The sequence below is a fragment of the Lepidochelys olivacea genome (assembly GCF_965140295.1).
Source record: "Lepidochelys olivacea isolate rLepOli2 genome assembly, chromosome: 2".
NCBI classification, from domain to species: Eukaryota; Metazoa; Chordata; order Testudines; family Cheloniidae; genus Lepidochelys; species Lepidochelys olivacea.
In genome coordinates, this window is record NC_140412.1 from 153,203,355 (window position 1) to 153,222,567 (window position 19,213).

Genomic DNA, 19,213 nt, shown 5'->3' on the forward strand with positions numbered 1-19,213 from the left:
AAAATTAAAATCATGCCCATAATGTCCAGAGTTCGTTAAATCAGTTGTCATCAATTCTGTTGCTTTTAAACAAGCTCAGGGTACTGAACTTTCATAAATTGTATATGAAGGCTTAACTTAGTCACTGTGGCATGCCAGCCCCTTAAAATCTGATGAGCATGCTTCTTGATACAGACTATTTGAGGCTGGGCTGCATATAAAGCATGAGAAAGAGTTGCAGATGGAAGTAATTGAGGCAATAGTGCTGGAGGAACAAAGGGATGATTTGGATATAGTTGCATGTTTTATATTTGGTGGGAGCATGAACCAAGAAAGAATCAAAAATGAATCCAGTCTCCTTTAAAGGGTTAGATTTTGAAGAGGAGATGAGCACTAACACTTTGATGGCTGAAAGTTAACCCCTACTTTGGGGTATAATATAAATGAACAGAACTTTAAAATTTAATATGGACCATTGACAGTTAAACATTAATAAGTAAAAACCCACACAACCCTCAAATACAGGCTTTAGAAATTATTACTCTCTGAATAAATTATTTCTGTTGTACAACCTTCCTAGATTCATCAGTTTTCTGTTATGACATGCTTACTTAGTTAACTTTATCTTTTAATCCGTTCTTAGTGTGTTTTATAGATTTGAACACACTTTGTTAAGTAGTTTCAGTAAATACACACAGGCAGTTAAAATAACATGTATAAAATAATGTAATGGTTGTGGGCACAGATTTTTAATACCATTTTCTGATTAGCTAGGTAGGGGTCTTTATTGCTGTACTTGTGTTTTAAATTTGCCATGGGCAGTGCTCACATTTGGATCTATAGGTGTTTGTTATAACTCACTTCTGATTCCTGTTGAAAAATGATTTGTAAATTGAGTTTTTAAAAAGGAAAAGAGCATGTTTTTTTTGTGGGCAACATATCACTTTTTTTCCAATTCATGCACTGACATTTGGGCTGAAGTATAATAGAGCATCCAAGGCACACACTCATGCCCTCCGAAGAAAACTGAGCTGTGTGTTCTGTGATTAATTAATACATACCTCTGCTTGTCTCTTTTTTTGTTCAAATAGCTGTCATGCAGTTTGTGTAGTTAATTTAAATTTGTACAAAATGGATATAAAATACTGTTATATCAGAATACTCTCCTCATTCACACCAGTGGGAGCACTTTATACCCATTTTGTGTAAATGACTACATAAGGTCCAGGGCAGTAGAGAGTCAGGCCCAGTGCTTACTTTGTAATGAAAGAGGAGCAGGGCTCAAGCAATTAGGTGCTGGGGCTCAAGCAAATTTTTTTACTTTCATAACTGCCATGACAATCCCAGAGGTGCCGGGGCTACGAACTGCCAAGCCTAGAGGTCCTGGGGCTCAACACTGGCAAGCCCTGGCACAAATAAAGATCTGGTCAGGCCCATTAAGTTTTGTATAATTCAGGCATTTATGGATCCATTCCACTTAGGGCTTGGTTAAAGCAATCTGGTTTACCCCAAAAGGGGCAAGACCAAAGGTGACTTGGCTGGAAGGCCAAGTCACAAGGCAAACAGGGACCACCAGTGGACCAGGTTGGCAGGATTACAGGTGATGAAAGTATGCAAAATCACTCCTATCCACCAGGTGGCACACCAGATGGTGAGTCACTTTGCCACACCCAGTAAATATGTCCTAATAACAGTGCTCTTTGACAATGACCTCCAAATTAGTGATCAATGGCTCCATGTCTAGTTGGCAGCCGGTATCAAGTGGAGTGCCCCAAGGGTCGGTCCTGGGGCCGGTTTTGTTCAATATCTTCATAAATGATCTGGAGGATGGTGTGGATTGCACTCTCAGCAAATTTGCGGATGATACTAAACTGGGAGGAGTGGTAGATACGCTGGAGGGGAGGGATAGGATACAGAAGGACCTAGACAAATTGGAGGATTGGGCCAAAAGAAATCTGATGAGGTTCAATAAGGATAAGTGCAGGGTCCTGCACTTAGGACGGAAGAACCCAATGCACAGCCACAGACTAGGGACCGAATGGCTAGGCAGCAGTTCTGTGGAAAAGGAGCTAGGGGTGACAGTGGACGAGAAGCTGGATATGAGTCAGCAGTGTGCCCTTGTTGCCAAGAAGGCCAATGGCATTTTGGGATGTATAAGTAGGGGCATAGCGAGCAGATCGAGGGACGTGATCGTTCCCCTCTATTCGACATTGGTGAGGCCTCATCTGGAGTACTGTGTCCAGTTTTGGGCCCCACACTTCAAGAAGGATGTGGATAAATTGGAGAGAGTCCAGCGAAGGGCAACAAAAATGATTAGGGGTCTGGAACACATGAGTTATGAGGAGAGGCTGAGGGAGCTGGGATTGTTTAGCCTGCAGAAGAGAAGAATGAGGGGGAATTTGATAGCTGCTTTCAACTACCTGAAAGGGGGTTCCAAAGAGGATGGCTCTAAACTGTTCTCAATGGTAGCAGATGACAGAACAAGGAGTAATGGTCTCAAGTTGCAGTGGGGGAGGTTTAGATTGGATATTAGGAAAAACTTTTTCACTAAGAGGGTGGTGAAACACTGGAATGCGTTACCTAGGGAGGTGGTAGAATCTCCTTCCTTAGAGGTTTTTAAGGTCAGGCTTGACAAAGCCCTGGCTGGGATGATTTAACTGGGAATTGGTCCTGCTTCGAGCAGGGGGTTGGACTAGATGACCTTCTGGGGTCCCTTCCAACCCTGATATTCTATGATTCTATGAAATGCTCAACTCTTCTTTTGGCTCCAAGGCATTCTACCCACCTCATCAATCAACTGTCCTTCCTGCTGGCCTATCACCTTCAGTGAAGAAGACAAAAGAGCAGCGGATTCACTACCACAAAAATAATGTAACACTGAATAAATAACTTCAGTAGCATAAGTACAATAGCGCTAGCCCCAAAACCACTTGGTCTCCTGTTCTATTTAACTGCAGAGCTTCTGCCTAGAAACTTTCCCTAACCCACCCTGCCTGACTCCCTGATACAGATTTAAGGGAACAGTACGCATCACCACAATTGGTTCTGAAGTAGGGTCCTAGAGCAAAAAATTGACAAAAAAGAAGGAGGGGAAGAGAGGGAATAAGAGGTGAAAGACAAGGACAAAAAGAGGAAGGAGGCATCTGTGCTGTGTACAACATAAGAGGATACAGGAGGATGTGGAGAGGTGCCCAGGTTTCATTTCCAGGTGGTGCGCCCAGCCAAAGAATCAGTAATCACGAGTTTATAGGGTAAGATAAATGAACTGCTCCTTTACTGTTCCAGGTGGACCTACAATCTTGTAAACAAGAGTGACAAGTTCTGTTTCCTGTATTGCTGTATGTGACTAGCTGGTGATGGAAGTATCTAACATTTATGTACGCTGTCATGTACTATAAGATTTTCCAGTCCTAGGTGTCTTGTACTGTCATAGGCTGGTAGTATGAATTAACTTAAACTAAATTAAAAAATACATGCAGAACTTAAATTTGCCTCTTAGAGGCTAACCTAAGTGGCAGCATCATCAAATCATCACATATTATTCTTTAAATATATTACCTTAGTAAAGTTTAATTCATTATGGTCAGAGCTCAACTGTTTTACATCCTAGAGGGATTTTATTTTAAAAATTTAATGTGTGATGGAGAAGGGGGGAGAAGTCCATGACAAAATTTCTTGACTTCTTGGATTGCATTGTAAATTACAGTTTTTGGTTGGTTTTTTGACTGCATTAAGATTTCCCCCTGCTCCAATATCATTTCATCTGTACTTAGAAGACCCTTTAATAATGCTTTAGGATATTAGTTTAGGGCAGTGCATAATGGAGGCTAGGGGAGGCTAAGCCTCCCCAAATCTCACACTGATGGGGAGCAGGGGGTGGGAGTGGTGGATTACTGCCTGGGGCCCTTTGGAAAAATCTCCCCCTGCCATGACCCTGGGGCTGGAAGAGCTCTCGCTCCCTGCCACAAAACTTTTCTGGTCTCAGGGCAGCAGCGAGGATGGGGGCCAAAGGAGAGAGCAGGGGGCGGGCCCTCCGAGGGAACAGGTGGAATTGGGGCAGGGCCAGGGGGAGAAGGGGCAGCATGGGGCTGGGGCCATGGGAGGAACAGGACAGGGCCACAGGGAAAGGGGCCCGGGCTAAGAGCTCCAGCGAGGGCAGAAAGTTTGACCCTGGATGGAGCCAAGCTCTCAGCCCCCCACCTGTATGGCCCCAATCGAGCTGTCAGCCACCCCACCATCCCCGCCCCGGCCAGGACCATAGAGGGAAGGGGCCAAGATCTCAGCCTCCGCCTCCTCCGCCCTGGGGCCATGGGGGGAAGAGGGCTGAGAGCAGCGAGTGGGAGCAGAGCCTCATCTGGAAGAGGCGAGGCCTCGACTAGAAGAGGCTGTGCAGGGGTTAGCCTCCCCAAGGGGTAGCATCTCCCATCGCCATACACAGCCCCAGGTTTGGCACCCAGGCTCTTTCTACAATGCATGGGGAGAGTTAGGTGCCTAAGAAAGGAATCCACAAAAGCCAACACACTGAGCAGGGTTGCCTAAGCTAGCCAATAAGAAATGGTGAATAGAGGAGTATAGCCTAAGCCCCATTGCTGAAAGGGAGTTAGGCTCCTAACTCCATGCCAGAGAGAGGCACCTTTCTTCACTTGGGATTCACAGCCATGAACTCTTTCCTGGAGTTAGGCACCTAAGTCAGCTCAACCCTTTCTTGTGAAAAACAGCCAGAGGAGGTGGTGGTGATGCCCCCATATAACTTTTAGCCCAGTGGTTAAAGCTGTCACCTGGGAGACCTGGGTTCAAGCCCCATCCTGCTGGAGGTGGAGCAGAGACTTGAGCACAGGTCTCCTTCATCCTACATGAGTGCCCTAACCACTGAGCTGTGGGATCTTTTGGGGCATGGTTTTCCCAGTGTCTCCTGATGAAGATGTTCTGCTTTTTATAAAATACTTAGTCAGTAGGGGTTGAGGGGAGACTGTATCCCAGTAGCTAGGGGCCTTCCCTAACATGAGAGTAACACGCTCAAGTCCCCATCACACTCTCTGGAGTGGTTCAAGACCATGAGTGCCAGTCTCAGAGCATCAGAGGGGGAGCTGTGTTAGTCTGTATCTGTAAAAGCAGCAAAGAGTCCTGTGGCACCTTATAGACGAACAGACATATTGCCGATGAAGTGGGTATTCACCCATGAAAGCGTATGTTCCAATACGGCTGTTCGTCTATAAGGTGCCACAGGACTCTGCCGCAGTCTCAGAGCAGACTGTTAAGAAGCAGGGAGACACCCCACACTGGTGGTATGTTCTATAAGTAGATTTCACCAGTAACAAATGTGAATTTGTGAAGCACTATAACAGTCCTACCATAGAGTCACCGACAGTCCGCTTGGGCACTCCAGTCTATCTTGCCACCCACACAAGCTGGACTTAGTGACACTTACACTAAAGATCATGAAAAATTCAGGTTGCTCCCAGTCCCAAGAGACCATTCACTTACCCCAGGTCAATTTAGACCTCAGATCTCACACCAAAGACAAAGCTGGTAGCCAATCCTATAGCAAACTAACTAAAGATTATTAACTAGGGAAAAAAACGAGAGAGTTATTCACAGGTTAAAAGCAGGCAACGTATGCACACAAATGAGTTACAGTCTTTGGCTCCAAAGGTGACAGAGATGTAGTAATCTAACAGCATTGAACATATTTTAGGGCTAACCCAGGTTGATCCTGAGGATTTCTGCTTTCCTTTCCTAGCTCCAGCACTGTGGGAGTTCATTCAGCAAAGAGATGAAGAATTTTCATGTCAGTTAGCTTTATTTCCTTCTTCTAGAATTCACTTTGATAGGATGAACTTCCTTGCAGGTAGCATCTGCATGGGTGTGAGAGAGCCATTAGCCCAGTCTTTCTATTGTGATATCTCACTATGGCCCACTTAGATTTGACAGGCCTTCTTGATGGGCAGGGGAATCACTTTTCCTGCCTGGGCTCACAAGTTCAGAGCAGGCATTTTTACAGTTTTCTAAAGCAAAACTTACATATTACTTTATAGCATGGGATACAGACATTACAAGTAAGATTAATGTTTTGTAACCCACACACCTTCTGGGTGTGGTGTTCTGTCCCATCTAATGTCACAGAAACCACTTAAAGAGAGAGCATTAAATGAGTCTGCTCTACAGCCTTAGCTAACAGCCCGTTGGCTTTTAACTCATGCGGTAGAGACTAATGCACTAAGCTTCAGAAGTCCCCAGTTTGATCCTGCCCACTGGGGTCTGTTGGTGTTACACATTCATCAACTTATAAGCATTTTATATAGAGTCTAAACACTAAGCACTTCTTTACAAGTCTAACACTTATCTTGAACAATATTAACGTACAGGTGAGCTGGTCTGTTTTCCGCTTTGAAATAGTCAGTGCTCAGCTTACTCCTACAGCCTTTGGCAAGAGCTGGCACCAGGTCTACCAGCATCACACACCCCTACTCCAGTGAATAATTATTTATACAGTGGAATAGCTGCAACTGGAGAGATTGGGAAAGACCTGCCTTGTAACACCCCATTGCCTAGTGGCTAGGCTGCTCTCCTGGAATACAGAAGACTTGTATTCAAGTCCCTGCTCCAAATCAAAGTGGGGATTGAACCCAGTTCTCCAACAAACTGGGTAAATGCTCTAACTACTGGGGTAAAAACTTATAAGGGGAAAAGCTGCTGCTGCCAGCACCATCAAACACACACTCTGATCAGGCCCTGCAGGTAAGATAGGCAAGGGACCAACTCATTTGAGGATCCCATTGGGCTTAGATGTGAGTTAAGTGCCAAGCAGCTCAGCAGCATCAGAAATTGTTAGCTGTGTCCATACCCGCCAGCCAAAATTTTGATGCTGAGGGGACTTTACCAGTGAAAACATAGGCACCTAGCGAATTTAAGCATCTATAGGGTTAGGCAACAGTTTTGAAGAGGGTTTCTAAATTTTGGATTTGGGCACCTAAATCCCTTTGTGAATCTAGCATGGGCTCTTTCCACTGACTTCCATAGAGCTTTTTTGCTCCCTGCAGCTGTGCCAAACCTCAGAGCTCTTGCTAGTTTTTATGAGGACCACGTGATCTTCAAGCTGTCACCTGATCCCTGACCTCACAGTCTCAGTTGGGAGGCAGCTGATTAGTCACATATGGGGGACCAGCCACCCTGTGACATATACTGTAGTCAATCATCCCAGGAATGTTACAAGACAGTACACTTTTACCTTTTTCAGTCTACAACTGTTGCCTGATTGTTGTTATTTATTAATTTAGATTTTCTGTTTTTTACATTCATCTTAATTCACTCCTTCCTTTTATTTACTGAACAGCTGTCTTGAGCATGTACTCAGATGGGTGTCAGTCTGTGCATCTCAATTTTAAATGTACTAAAAGAAGTAAGATTGAAATAGTGGTCATTAGAATTCAGCAATGACATTTCTGGCCTGCCTCAACTACAAAATTATCTGGAAGATATTACTTCTTTTATTAAAACTGAATGTGGAGAACATTAATGAATCAGATAGTACAACAATATAGCTTAGGTGTATAAAATATGCATCATTCCAAAGCATCATTAAGGGCATGCATTTAACATACTAATATACATCCTTATTGAATTTAGTGACCCTCAGGTACTGGTCACAGTTCTCAACAATTGATCACCATCTTGTGCAGAGAGAAACAAACATTTACTAATCAATAACAGAATAAAAACGAAAATGAAAATAAAATAAAAATTAAAGAATAATTGTTATAATAAACCTTTAAAAATACAGTTCCACAAAGTAATTCACTCATAAAGTTCAAGAATAAAAAAATTAAATACTTTAAAGTAATTCTGCATTAGGGAACAATAATTTTGATTATGCATATATTATTTTTGAAAATTTAAAGATTAAAGTTTAAATGTATCACCTCCTATTTATGCAGTGTAGTTGTAGCTTGTCTCTCTCACCAACAGAAGTTGGTCCAATAAAATACATTACCGTACCCACTTTGTCACCTCCTATATAGCAATCTCACTCTAGATGAAGAAAAGAAAAAGCAGCATATTAAATGAGCTAAAATATGAAAACCTCTCAGCTGAATTTGAAACTTCTTTTTGTGGCTTTTTGGCTAATATTCTAAAATGGTATCAATACAGGAATGAAGAAAGATAGATTTCATGTAGTCTGTAGGGGTTCATGCAACATGACAAGATCGGTTATGCTATTTGAAAGGAGGTGTTATTTATGGAAATTAAGCATAAACAATGAGACTGAAGAGCATGAAAAGAAATATGAAAGCACTAGAAGAGCCACGTACCAAGCTGACACTAGTGATTGAGTTGAACCTGCCAAAATTATTTTCCTTCGCACCTCAATTTGTACTTGAGTCATAATAATCCAATACCCTGCAAGTCTACTACATTCTATCACTTTCTCTGAGAATGAAAGAAGCAACAAACCAGTACCTCACCTGCATCATTTTATTTAAATGAAGGTGATCACGGTGTTCAAGTGTGTGAAACAATGCCTTTTGATGCTGATTAAATGCCAAAGCACAATTGATGTGCGGGAGGAATCTCAAAAGCCTTTATTACTAGTAAAGAATACCACAGATATTATCATTATCTTATTGAATAATAATGACTAATTCAATGTTTTATTAGAAATAAATTATTTCTAACAATTTCATGGTAGAAATGCTCTATTTATTTTAGCATAAGCATAATGGTTAATATGTACCTTGTACTCAGCTGGACGCTGTGAAATTCAGGCACTCTATTTTCAGTAATAGGGCTATGAAAAAATGAAATGTTTTCTTTGTTTTTTAAATAGCTCTGAGAGGGTTTTTGGTTCTGAAATATTTTCCTCTTTTAAAAATTCAACCTTGTCACATAAATAGACCTATTCTTCATGAGGTCTAGTGAACAGTGTAGCAACCTGGAAGAATTTGGAGGCGATACCAGGAAGTCCATCTTTGTGCAGATGGCTAGGAACGTTAATCTGCAATTAGAACAGCTCCATAAATAGTTCTTTTAATAAAAAGCCTATTTTTAGTTTAATAAGAATGGAGTCCTCTCATGGTGGCAGTGGTCAGTCTGAGATGTGTAAAAAAGAGGAGGGCGTGACTAGCATGAAGAAAAAGCAGCACCTATAAACAGATGAAACACATCTTATGGAGGTACTCAGGCCATGAGTAAAGTTGGAATACCAGACCAATAAAACAAAACCAAAAAACCTTGCACAGTCATGGAATTAGAAGAAAGAAATTAGGCTGTATATAGAGCTGACCGGCGGATAAAGATGAGAAAATTAATTTAAAGTGGTTTTCTATTTAATTTGAGGAAAAGAGACGAGAAGAGAGTGAGACACTTTGCCATGGATAATACCTGAAATATTTGAACATCCGATAAAAAGTGTCTGAGTAGTGCGACCCCAAGGAGAGTAAGACAGTAGTGAGATTTTTTTTTTTTACCTAAAATCAAGAAGCAGAAGAGAGAATAGATACTAGTGTTACTGAGCTGAGAACTCTGGCATCCACATGTAATTTTAAAAATATAAAATATTCCTTAATCAGAGATAGGATTTTTTGTGGGACATATGGTTTAAATCTAAAGGCATGATTACTGAGAGAAATCAATCTAACTCTGGAGTAATGCCTCCAAATAGCATGGGCAGCTAAACTATCTGGGGAAAAGATCAAAACAATGTCAGCCACAATGTCAGTTTTGGGAGGGAGCTTAGAGAGGGAGCATGCGAGCCAGATACACATAACAAACATTTCCTAGACTTAGGCCAATTTAAAAAACCCTGAACAAAAACCACCACTACCACCACCACCAAAACAAACAAACAAACCCTACAAGAGTAACAATAATGCAGGCAGATATCCAGCAGCAGGGTGGGGGGATATCCAATTTATTGCACTAAATGCAGCATGTAGGATTACCTGCCTTGTGGGCATATGTGTGTATTCAGTGCAAGCAGCTCATGGCCATCAGAGACTGAGTATGGGCTCTTGAGACTAGAGTGGCTAAACTGGAGGAGCTAAGGGTGATAGAGAGACTTTACATAAATGAGACTTTACATACTTTACATAAATGAGACTTTCCAGGATATGGTAGAGCAATCCCACCCCCAGTCTGACAGCCTCTGTGCTATTCAGGAGGACAAAAGTCTTCAGAAAGGAGAACATCAACCTGTAGCAGAGGGAAATGATCCCATTGTTAGGACCCTCCTTTCGGATGATGTCATGGTATAGTCCTGCACTGAGGATACTGCTCTGGAGGAGGGAACCCCAGTTATTAGGAAGAGACAGGTAATAGTAATGAGGGGTGCAATTATTAGACATATAGATAGTTGAGTTTGTGATGACTGGGAGAACAGTATGGAGAACTGCCTGCTGGGTGTGAAGGCTGAAGACATTTGAGACATCTAGACAGTCTTATATGCAGGGCTGGGAAGGAGCAAGTGGTTGTATCATGTAGGTACCAATGACATGGGGAAAGTAGGAGAAGTGTCCTGGAGGCCAAATTTAGAATGCTAGGTAAGAGATTAGAGTCCAGGACCTCCATGGTAGCATTCTCTAAAATGTTCTCAGTTCCATGTGAAAGGCCAGTTAGACAGGCAAAACTGTAGGGTCTCAATGCCTGGATGAGACAATGGTGTTCAGAGGAGGGATTTAGGTTTATTAGGAACTGGAGAACCTTTTGGGAAAGCAGGAGCCTATACAGGAAGGATGGACTCCACTACATCAAAATGAAACCAGGTTGCTGGCATGTAAAATTAAAGAAGTCATAGAGGAGTTTTTGAACTAAGGACTTGGGAAAAGCCAACAGGTGCAGAGGAGCACACGGTTTGGACAGACATATCCCTTAGGGGAGGAGGTAATAAATATACCCTAGTAAAGAGACAAGGATAAAAGCTAATAAAGTACAGGTGGGAACTGAAGAGAAACAGTCAAATGAAAACAAGTCCCATTCAATTACATCCCATGCAGACAGACAACTAAATATTGACAAATTTTATAAGTTCTTGTATTCAAATGCAAGAAGTGTAAATACTTGGAAGAACTTGAATGCCTGGTACTAAATAAGGCTATTGATATAATAGGTATTGCAGGACCTTGGTGGAACAGTAACAACCAATGGGACACAGTAATGCCAGAGTACAAAATATATAGGAATGACAGAGTTAGGTTGCACTGGTGGTAGTGGAGGGGGCAGTATATTTGAAAGGAAACATAGAATCAAATACAGTAAAAATCTTAATGAATCAAGCAGCACCATAGACTATCTACAGATGGAAATTCCATGCTTGAATAATAAGAGTAAATCAGTAGGGATATAATACTGACCACCTGACCAGGACAGTGATGGTGATTGTGAAATGCTCTGGGAGATTTGAGAGGTCACAAAAACAGAAAACCCAATAATAATGGGGGATTTCAGTTATCCCCATATTGACTAGCAACATGTCACCTCAGGATGGAATGCAGAAGTAAAATTTCTAGACATCATTAATGACTGCTTCTTGGAGCATCTAGTCCTGGAATCCACAAGGGGAATGGCGATTCTTGATTTAGTCCTAAGTGGCACACAAGATCTTGTCCAAGAGATGAATATAGCTTAACTGCTTGGTAATAGCAACCATAAAGTAACTAAATTGAACATCCTCATGCAGGGGGAAATACCGAAGAAACCCACCATGCTAGCATTTACTTCAAAAAGGAGAACTACACAAAAATGCAGAGGCTAGTTAAATGGAAATTAAAAGGAGTGAAATGAGTGCAAGAGTGAAATGCCTGCAAACTGCATGGAAACTTTAAAAACACCATAATAGAGGCTCAAACTATATGTCCACCCAAATTAAAAATGAAAACGAAACAATACGAGGACCAAAAAAATGCTACCATGTGTAAAAAACAAAGTAAAAGAGGTAGTTAGAGCTAAAAAGCCATACTGTAAAAAAATGGAAGTCAAATTCTACTGAGCAAAATAGAAAATAATATAAACTCTGGAAAATTAAGTATACAAATGTAATTAGGCAGAGCAACTAGCAAAAGACAAAAACTAATAGCAAAAAAGTTTTAAAGTACATCAGAAGCAGGAAACCTGCCAAACAGTCAGTGGGGCCACTGAACGATTATGGTGCTAAAGGAGCACTCAAGGAACACAAGGCCATTGCTGAGAAGCTAAATGAATTCTTTTGCATCAATCATCACTGCAGAGGATGTGAGGGAGATTCCCACACCTGAGCCATTCTTTTTAGATGACAAATATGAGGAACTGTCTCATATTGAGGTGTCATTAGATTTGTTTTTGAACAAATTGATAAATTTGACATTACTAAATCTCCAGGACCAGCTGGTATTCACCCAAGAGTTTTGACAAAACACAGATATGAAATTGCAGAACTACTAATTTTGGTAAGTAACCTATCGCTTAAATCAGCTTCAGTACCAGATGACTGGCAGAGAGCTAATGTAATGCCGATTTTCAAAAAAGGCGCCAGTGGCAATTGCAGGCAGTTAGTCTAAGTTTAGTATCAGGCACGTAGGTTAAAACTATAGTAAAGAATAGAATGATCAGACACTTAGATGAACACAATAGGTTGGAGAAAAGTCAACACAGCTTTTGGGAAATCATGCCTCACCAGTATAGTAGAATTCTTTGAGGGTGTCAGCAAACATGGAGAGGGGTGATCCAGTGGAGGTAATATACTTGGACTTTCAGAAAGCCTTTGACAATGTCCCTCACTAAAGGCTCTTAAACAAAGTAAGGAGTTATGGGATAAGAGGGAAAGTCCTTTGATGGATCAGTAACTGATTAAAAGATAGGAAACAAAGGGTAGGAATTAATGATCACTTTTCATTATGGAGAGAGGTAAATATTGGGGTCCCCTAAGGATCTCTAGTGGAACCAGAGCTGTTCAAGATATTGAAAAGTGATCTGGAAAAAGGGGCAAACAATGAGGTGGCAAAGTTTGTAGACAATACAAAATTATTTAAGATAGTTAAGTCCAAAGCAGACTATGTTCCCGAATTACAAAGGCAACACATAAAACTGGGTGACTAGGCAAGAAAATGGCAGATGAAATTCAGTGTTGATAAATGCGAAGTAATGCATATTGCAAAACATAATCCCAACTATACATACAAAAGAATAAGATCTAAGTTAGCTGTTACCACTCAAGAAAGAGATCATTGTGGAGTCATCATGTATAGTTCTCTGAAAACATCTGCTCAGTGTGCAGCAATTGTAAAAATTAACCTCAGAGAATCTAAGATATCATTAGGAAAGGGATAGATAATAAGACAGAAAATATCATAATGTCATTATATATATCCATGGTATGTCCACACCTTGAATACTGCATGCAATTCTGGTTGCTCCATATCAAAACGATATATTAGAATTGGAAAAAAATATAGAGAAGAGCAACAAAAATGATTAAGGGTATGGAACAGCTTCCATATGAGGAGAGATTAAAAAGATTGGGACTGTTCACATAGAAAAGTGATGGCTAAGAGGGGGTATGATAGAGGTCGATAAAACCACAAATGGTGTGGAGAAAGTGAATAAGGAAGAATTATTTATCCCTTCACATAACACAAGAAGCCGGGGTCGCCCAGTGAAATTAATAGGCAGCAGGTTTAAAACAAACATAAGGAAATACTTGTTCACATAGTGCACAGTCAACCTGTAGAACTCATTGACAGGGGTTGTTGTTAAGATCAAAAGTATGAGTGGGTTCAGAAAATAATAAGATAAGTTAATGGAGGATAGATCCATCAGTGATGGTCAGGGATGTAACCTCATGCTCTGGGTGTTTCAAAACCTCTGACTGACAGAAGCTGGGACTGGAAGACAGGAGATGGATCATTCAGTAAATTGCCATTAAGTTCATTCCCTCTGAAGCAATTGTCGGAAGACAGGACGCTGGCTTAGATGGACAGCTGGTCAGACCCACTACGTCCATTCTTATTTTATGGCCTTATGTCAACATTTCACAAATTCATGTCAATTTTGGTGAATTTCTTCTTGATCAAAGCAAAAAGAAATAATTTCTGTACAAATGATTGACATTATCAAAAGGCAACATTTTGATTTGTTTGGACTAGATTAACAAGGGGTTATAGGGACCAGTTAAAAAACTGAGGTGGTGGTGCCCAACACCCAGTAGCCCAGTGGTAAGGGCTCTCACTTGTGACATAGGAAACCCAGGGACTAGAACATGTGACTTGCTGCTTTTAGGTGAGTGACGTAACCACTAGGCAAAAGGGTACTCTGTGGTGGGTCTCTCTCAGTTTCTTCTGTCAAAGCTGTTCCATTTTGTGTAAGTAATTACATATTAATTGGAGCATAAATTCAAGAGGATTGATTGAGAGAGACCCACCCTAGACTAGACAATAGCCTGGTGATTAGGTCACTCACTTGGAAAGGAGGAGTCTAGATATGACCCGAAACAAAATTGTTCAATTTTTTTTAGTTGCCAGCAAATCCAGAAAATGTTTTTTGGTTCAACCTGAAACAATTTTTTAAAATTATTTTGTTTTATTGGGGGAGGTGGCAAGAGGCTCTTCATAGTTATTTGATTTCTATGGGAGCTAGGCACCCCACTAGGTGCCTAGCTACATCTTTAGGTGCATAAACACCTGTAAATATCATCCTCTAAGAGACTGAGATGCCTCGGTTCCATTTTCAAAAGTGACTTGAGTGTTTAGGAGCTTAAATATCACTGAGAGTCAATGGGTTTAGCAATGCTAAGTCAAATAACTCTAAATACCTCTAAAAATCTGGACTTCAGACAAGAAGTGACAAAAGTGATGAATCATGATAGCAATCTTCAGATCCAGGAGGAAGGATCCCAGTCAGATGCAGATGGGGGCGGGATGGTGTCACTTTTACTCTTTGTTTAATCTAGTAGCAGTGGGAAATTAATCAGACTGAGGTGTGGTTATGGCTGAGCACCCCATTAGGGAAACTGAAATAAGAAATGTTAAACAAAAAAGTTTCCAGGACACAAGTTATTCTGTCCTTCTGTGAGAAGAAAGTGGAAACTTTATCTAACATGCTGAGTGGACTCTAGTTCTGGATGCTAATGTGTTATAACCAGAAAGTGAAACTGATTAGAAACAAACTGTAAACAAAGGTGATATTGACTTCTGTTTTCATCACCTGTACAGAGTGAGAAGGAAAAAAAGATAACAAAAAGTAAAAATGGTGGAAAAAACATTTAAGTTTTAGAACTTCTTTCCATTTGTATAATCCATAGTTATTAACAATGCAAGATTATTTTATTCTATTTATTTATTTTGTAAAATGTATGAGGCTTGATTTCAGAGGTGCCAAGCACTGTCATTTAAGACTGATTAGAAAGGGAGCTTCAGATGATCAGTACCTCTGAAATTCATCAGTGTGAATTTTAATCTGATAATGTTGCATAATTTATTATTAATAAGGGCATCTTAGATACTTTATAAGCAGTAAAAATTGGGCCTGTTGTTGCTTGGTATAACACCTTCCCTTCCGGAGTAAGACTGTGGTGAGACTACTGTCACAATATCTAAATGCCTCTGATTTCCTTAACTCTTGTCTTACTGGATGTAGACCTGGCTTTGACTTTGAAACTACATTGGTTGTGTTGGTTGATGATCAGGCAATAGATGAGAATTATGTGTTCTTGCAGGTATTATTAGTCTGTCCCCTGCCTTTGATCACAAAGTGATGTTGACTTGTCTACAGGACCTGGCAGGAGTGGACAGACCTGCTTTTTCTTGGCTTTGTTCTTTTCTCTTGAAGAGATCTCACTGGTAGCTGTTCTTCTTTCCATAGAGCTCTCAAGTGCCAGGGGCATCATTCTGTCACCTCTCCTGTGTGATGTGTATATGGGGCTGTTACGAGGGGGGGGGACATGGAGTCTAGTGTTTTTAGTATGCTGATGACACCCAGCTTTGTGTCTATCATATAACTCACATAGTCTCATTCAATGCCTCATTCAATGTCTAGTTGCAGTATGGAGCTGGCTCAAGCTCAAACTAGCAGTACTGAGATGGTGATGAGTGGTTGGGTGAGGTAACTAGGGGAGATAGAAGAAATAACATCAGTTCCTTTAATTGAGGAAGTGCTTCTGTCACTGGGCTTTGTAATTTAGATGTGATTCTGTCCCTCCAGCTGTTGTTGGATGATCATAACACAGAAGTAAACTAGTCAGTTTTCTGCTGTCTGTATCTAGCCTGGAGTTTGCAGCCTCCTTTGTCATATGTGGATCTTGCTACTAGTATCCAAACTGTTGGCAGCTCATGAATAGATTATTGTAATGTGCTCTACATTGGACCACTTATTATAATCAGGGCAACTGAAATGGTGCAGAAAGCACCAATTCACTTATTGGCTGGGCATCTCGCTGGGTGTATGTACCATTAGTACTCTGGGATCTGCACTGGATGCATATCGGTCTCCAAATGCGGTTTAAGTTGTTGGTTATGACTTGGAAAGCATTAAATAACCTGGGAAGTGACTACTGGGAGAGTACACTTCTCTCCCTGTGACATATTGCCCCAGGTGTGGACACTGGAGATGCTCAAATTAAATCTCCTTTCAGAGATGGAGTTGCTGGGAGTTCACATGGGAGTTCCAGGACTCACCAGTGCCACTACCATCTTGATCCAAAATATCCCATATTTGGGGAACCTCTAGAAATTCTGAAAGAGCCATCCATTTGATAGGGTTCTGGGAGAGGACTGGGTGAGAAGGAGCCTTTTGTAGTTTTTTGGCTAAGTGCTCAAGTAAAGTTGGTCCTCTGTGAATGTTTGTTTTTTAATGCTGCTGGGAATATTATATTGATAATTGAATTATCAGGATGCCTAGATCTTTTGGGTAGGTTTATTTTTGTTTTTTTTTAATATAAAAGTATAGAATAAATAAAACACGGTTCCTGCCATGAAGAACTTACAATATAAACTCCTGAACCTTCTAAAGGATCTCCCCACTTGGACCCTCAAATCTGAGTGGAGTCCCATCCATTTTACTGAGGCTCTATGCGGGCAGATTCATTAGCAGGATCAGGCTGTAGATAGTCAATATTTAAGGAAAGGATGAGAGATAAGATGCAAGAAAATGTGAGGTAACTGAGTGGTGAACGTCAGCATGAGTCATGGTACTTTGAAGATTTTATTTTTAAACATGCCTGTAGATCTTACATTTGTGGAGTAAGGTTTTTTTGTTCCTCTGTTCCTTTTATATGTACTATATTTTATTGGCCACACCTCCCAAGTATTTATTTAAAATTGACTTTTCTCCTTCTTCCACATTCTGGTTCGCACTTTCCATAAACACCGTTATTCTGTGAAATACCAAATACCACTAAATATCCACAAAAATCAGCAGTTGCATCAAATAACTTGAAGTTGGTATCATGGGAAATGGATAATTGGACCTACAATCTGGACTGGTGAGGTATAAATCTTTCATGCCAAGAGTAGAGTACGTTGAACTATTTTAGAACTTGACCTAGTTGTAGAGTGTCATTGAAGTTCTGCTCAGGATAAACTGCTACTTCAATTTGGAGACATTCCTCAATCCAGTAATCGCATAGTTAATTCCTACATTGTTTGAGTTTATCAGCAGTCCATCAAATTGATAAGTCTGTGCCAACCTGAACAAGTTTTATGGAAAACATCTGACATAATGGGGAGAGAGAAGAGTCCGTTTGTACTGTATCATGCAATAAAAATGCATTAAGTGCAAAATTGTATCCTTTGATAAAAGTAAGAAGAATAATTCTGCCCCAAATGGAAATAGAACCATATTTTTCTTTTAAAATATGAAATCTGTAAGAAGATTAATATATGCTTGCAAACATCTTAGTAGAAATCTGTTTTCTTTTAACAAAGAGCAACACAATACTCTATTTAAAATAGGATGATAGTAAATGTTATATCAACAATATATGAATACATGTGAACAAATGAATTGTTATAATTAAATATTGGAGGCTGTTGTACCATGGTTTTGTAAGGATTATATTTAAAGAGGACTTCCTAGGAAAAAAAGGGGAGAACTAGAAAAAAGAATCTGTTGGCCCCATTAGCCACCATATAGCCTGACAGAAATCTAATCTGTATCTGCTCCTATTAATGTCTGGAAGCAGAATTCTTGATTTCAGGCATATGTTCTACTAACATTCTTCTACAACATGAAATATCAAGCTGCTACTATATGAGATATTATAGAGAAGTTGAGGCTGTTCCAGCATAAGTCTGATAGTCACATCCCTTGCAACTTCGACTAGAATTGTTCTTCAGACTTCATTTTTTGAGCTTACTCTCAAACTACAGTAGAGCTCTTTATAATTTAAAAGAAGGAAGTAATCCAATTGTTTATAGTCATAGGATTTTAAAATTACACTTTCTTGATGTTTTGACCAATTGTGTCCCTGTTACTTAAAATTATTGTTTTATTATATATTATACATATATATGCATAAAATATAGAGGATTTATATTTTTTAATACAAAACAATGTTATTTGCATGCTTTGACATGGATGTAACTTTCACAACAGATGCCAGTGCATAAAATATATTCTTTGGCAAATCTGTCATGTCAAGTATTAAGATACTAGAGAAAATCTAGCTATGAGTAGCAAAATGATTCTATTATCATTTTTAAACATCAGTACTTGTTCTTTGTCACTGCTGCTTCGTTCTCCATCACAGATGTTAATGGCTAATATTTTAGCTGTCGAAACTCTGGCAGAGTGGGCACAAGGGAGTTAAATGATGCATGAAACTTCTTCCTATAAGCTTTTGCCTCCAGTACAGAGGCTGGGTACATTGAGAATCCTTGTGTTCAGGAAGTCCAAAGCTCAGGGTGCACGGCACTTTGCAAGTTTGGGTACTAAGAAATCAAACCCAGTCAATTCAATGTCTGAATATTTTGTCTGTTCAATAGTTTGTTGCTAAGTCAGTATTGTTATCTGTGATGGTCCATTTTGTCAGAGATTTCTATTCAAGAAATAATTCTTTTTTTCCAGTGTGACAATGCAAAAGGACTCAAAGCCTTCTATGATGCAATAAAATATGGACCTAATCATCTGATGGTTTTTGGTGGAGTATGTGCAACAGTCACTTCTATCATTGCTGAATCCCTAAAAGGATGGAATTTAGTTCAGGTAAGTCATGACATATAATATATTTGACTACTGACTATCTTCAAATTCTTTAAAGAAATTTTTGGAAAAT

The 19,213-nt window shown here is 40.1% G+C and overlaps 1 protein-coding gene across 2 annotated transcripts in view; it reads left to right on the plus strand.

Moving 5' to 3' along the window:
* GABBR2 (gamma-aminobutyric acid type B receptor subunit 2) overlaps positions 1 to 19,213 on the plus strand; it is an 844,982-nt gene that overhangs the window by 162,226 nt on the left and 663,543 nt on the right. For both annotated transcript variants that reach the window (XM_084618280.1, XM_084618281.1), the window contains exon 2: positions 19,006 to 19,143. In XM_084618280.1, the coding sequence (XP_084474406.1) occupies positions 19,006 to 19,143 (138 nt within the window). The remainder of the gene's footprint in view (positions 1 to 19,005; positions 19,144 to 19,213) is intronic.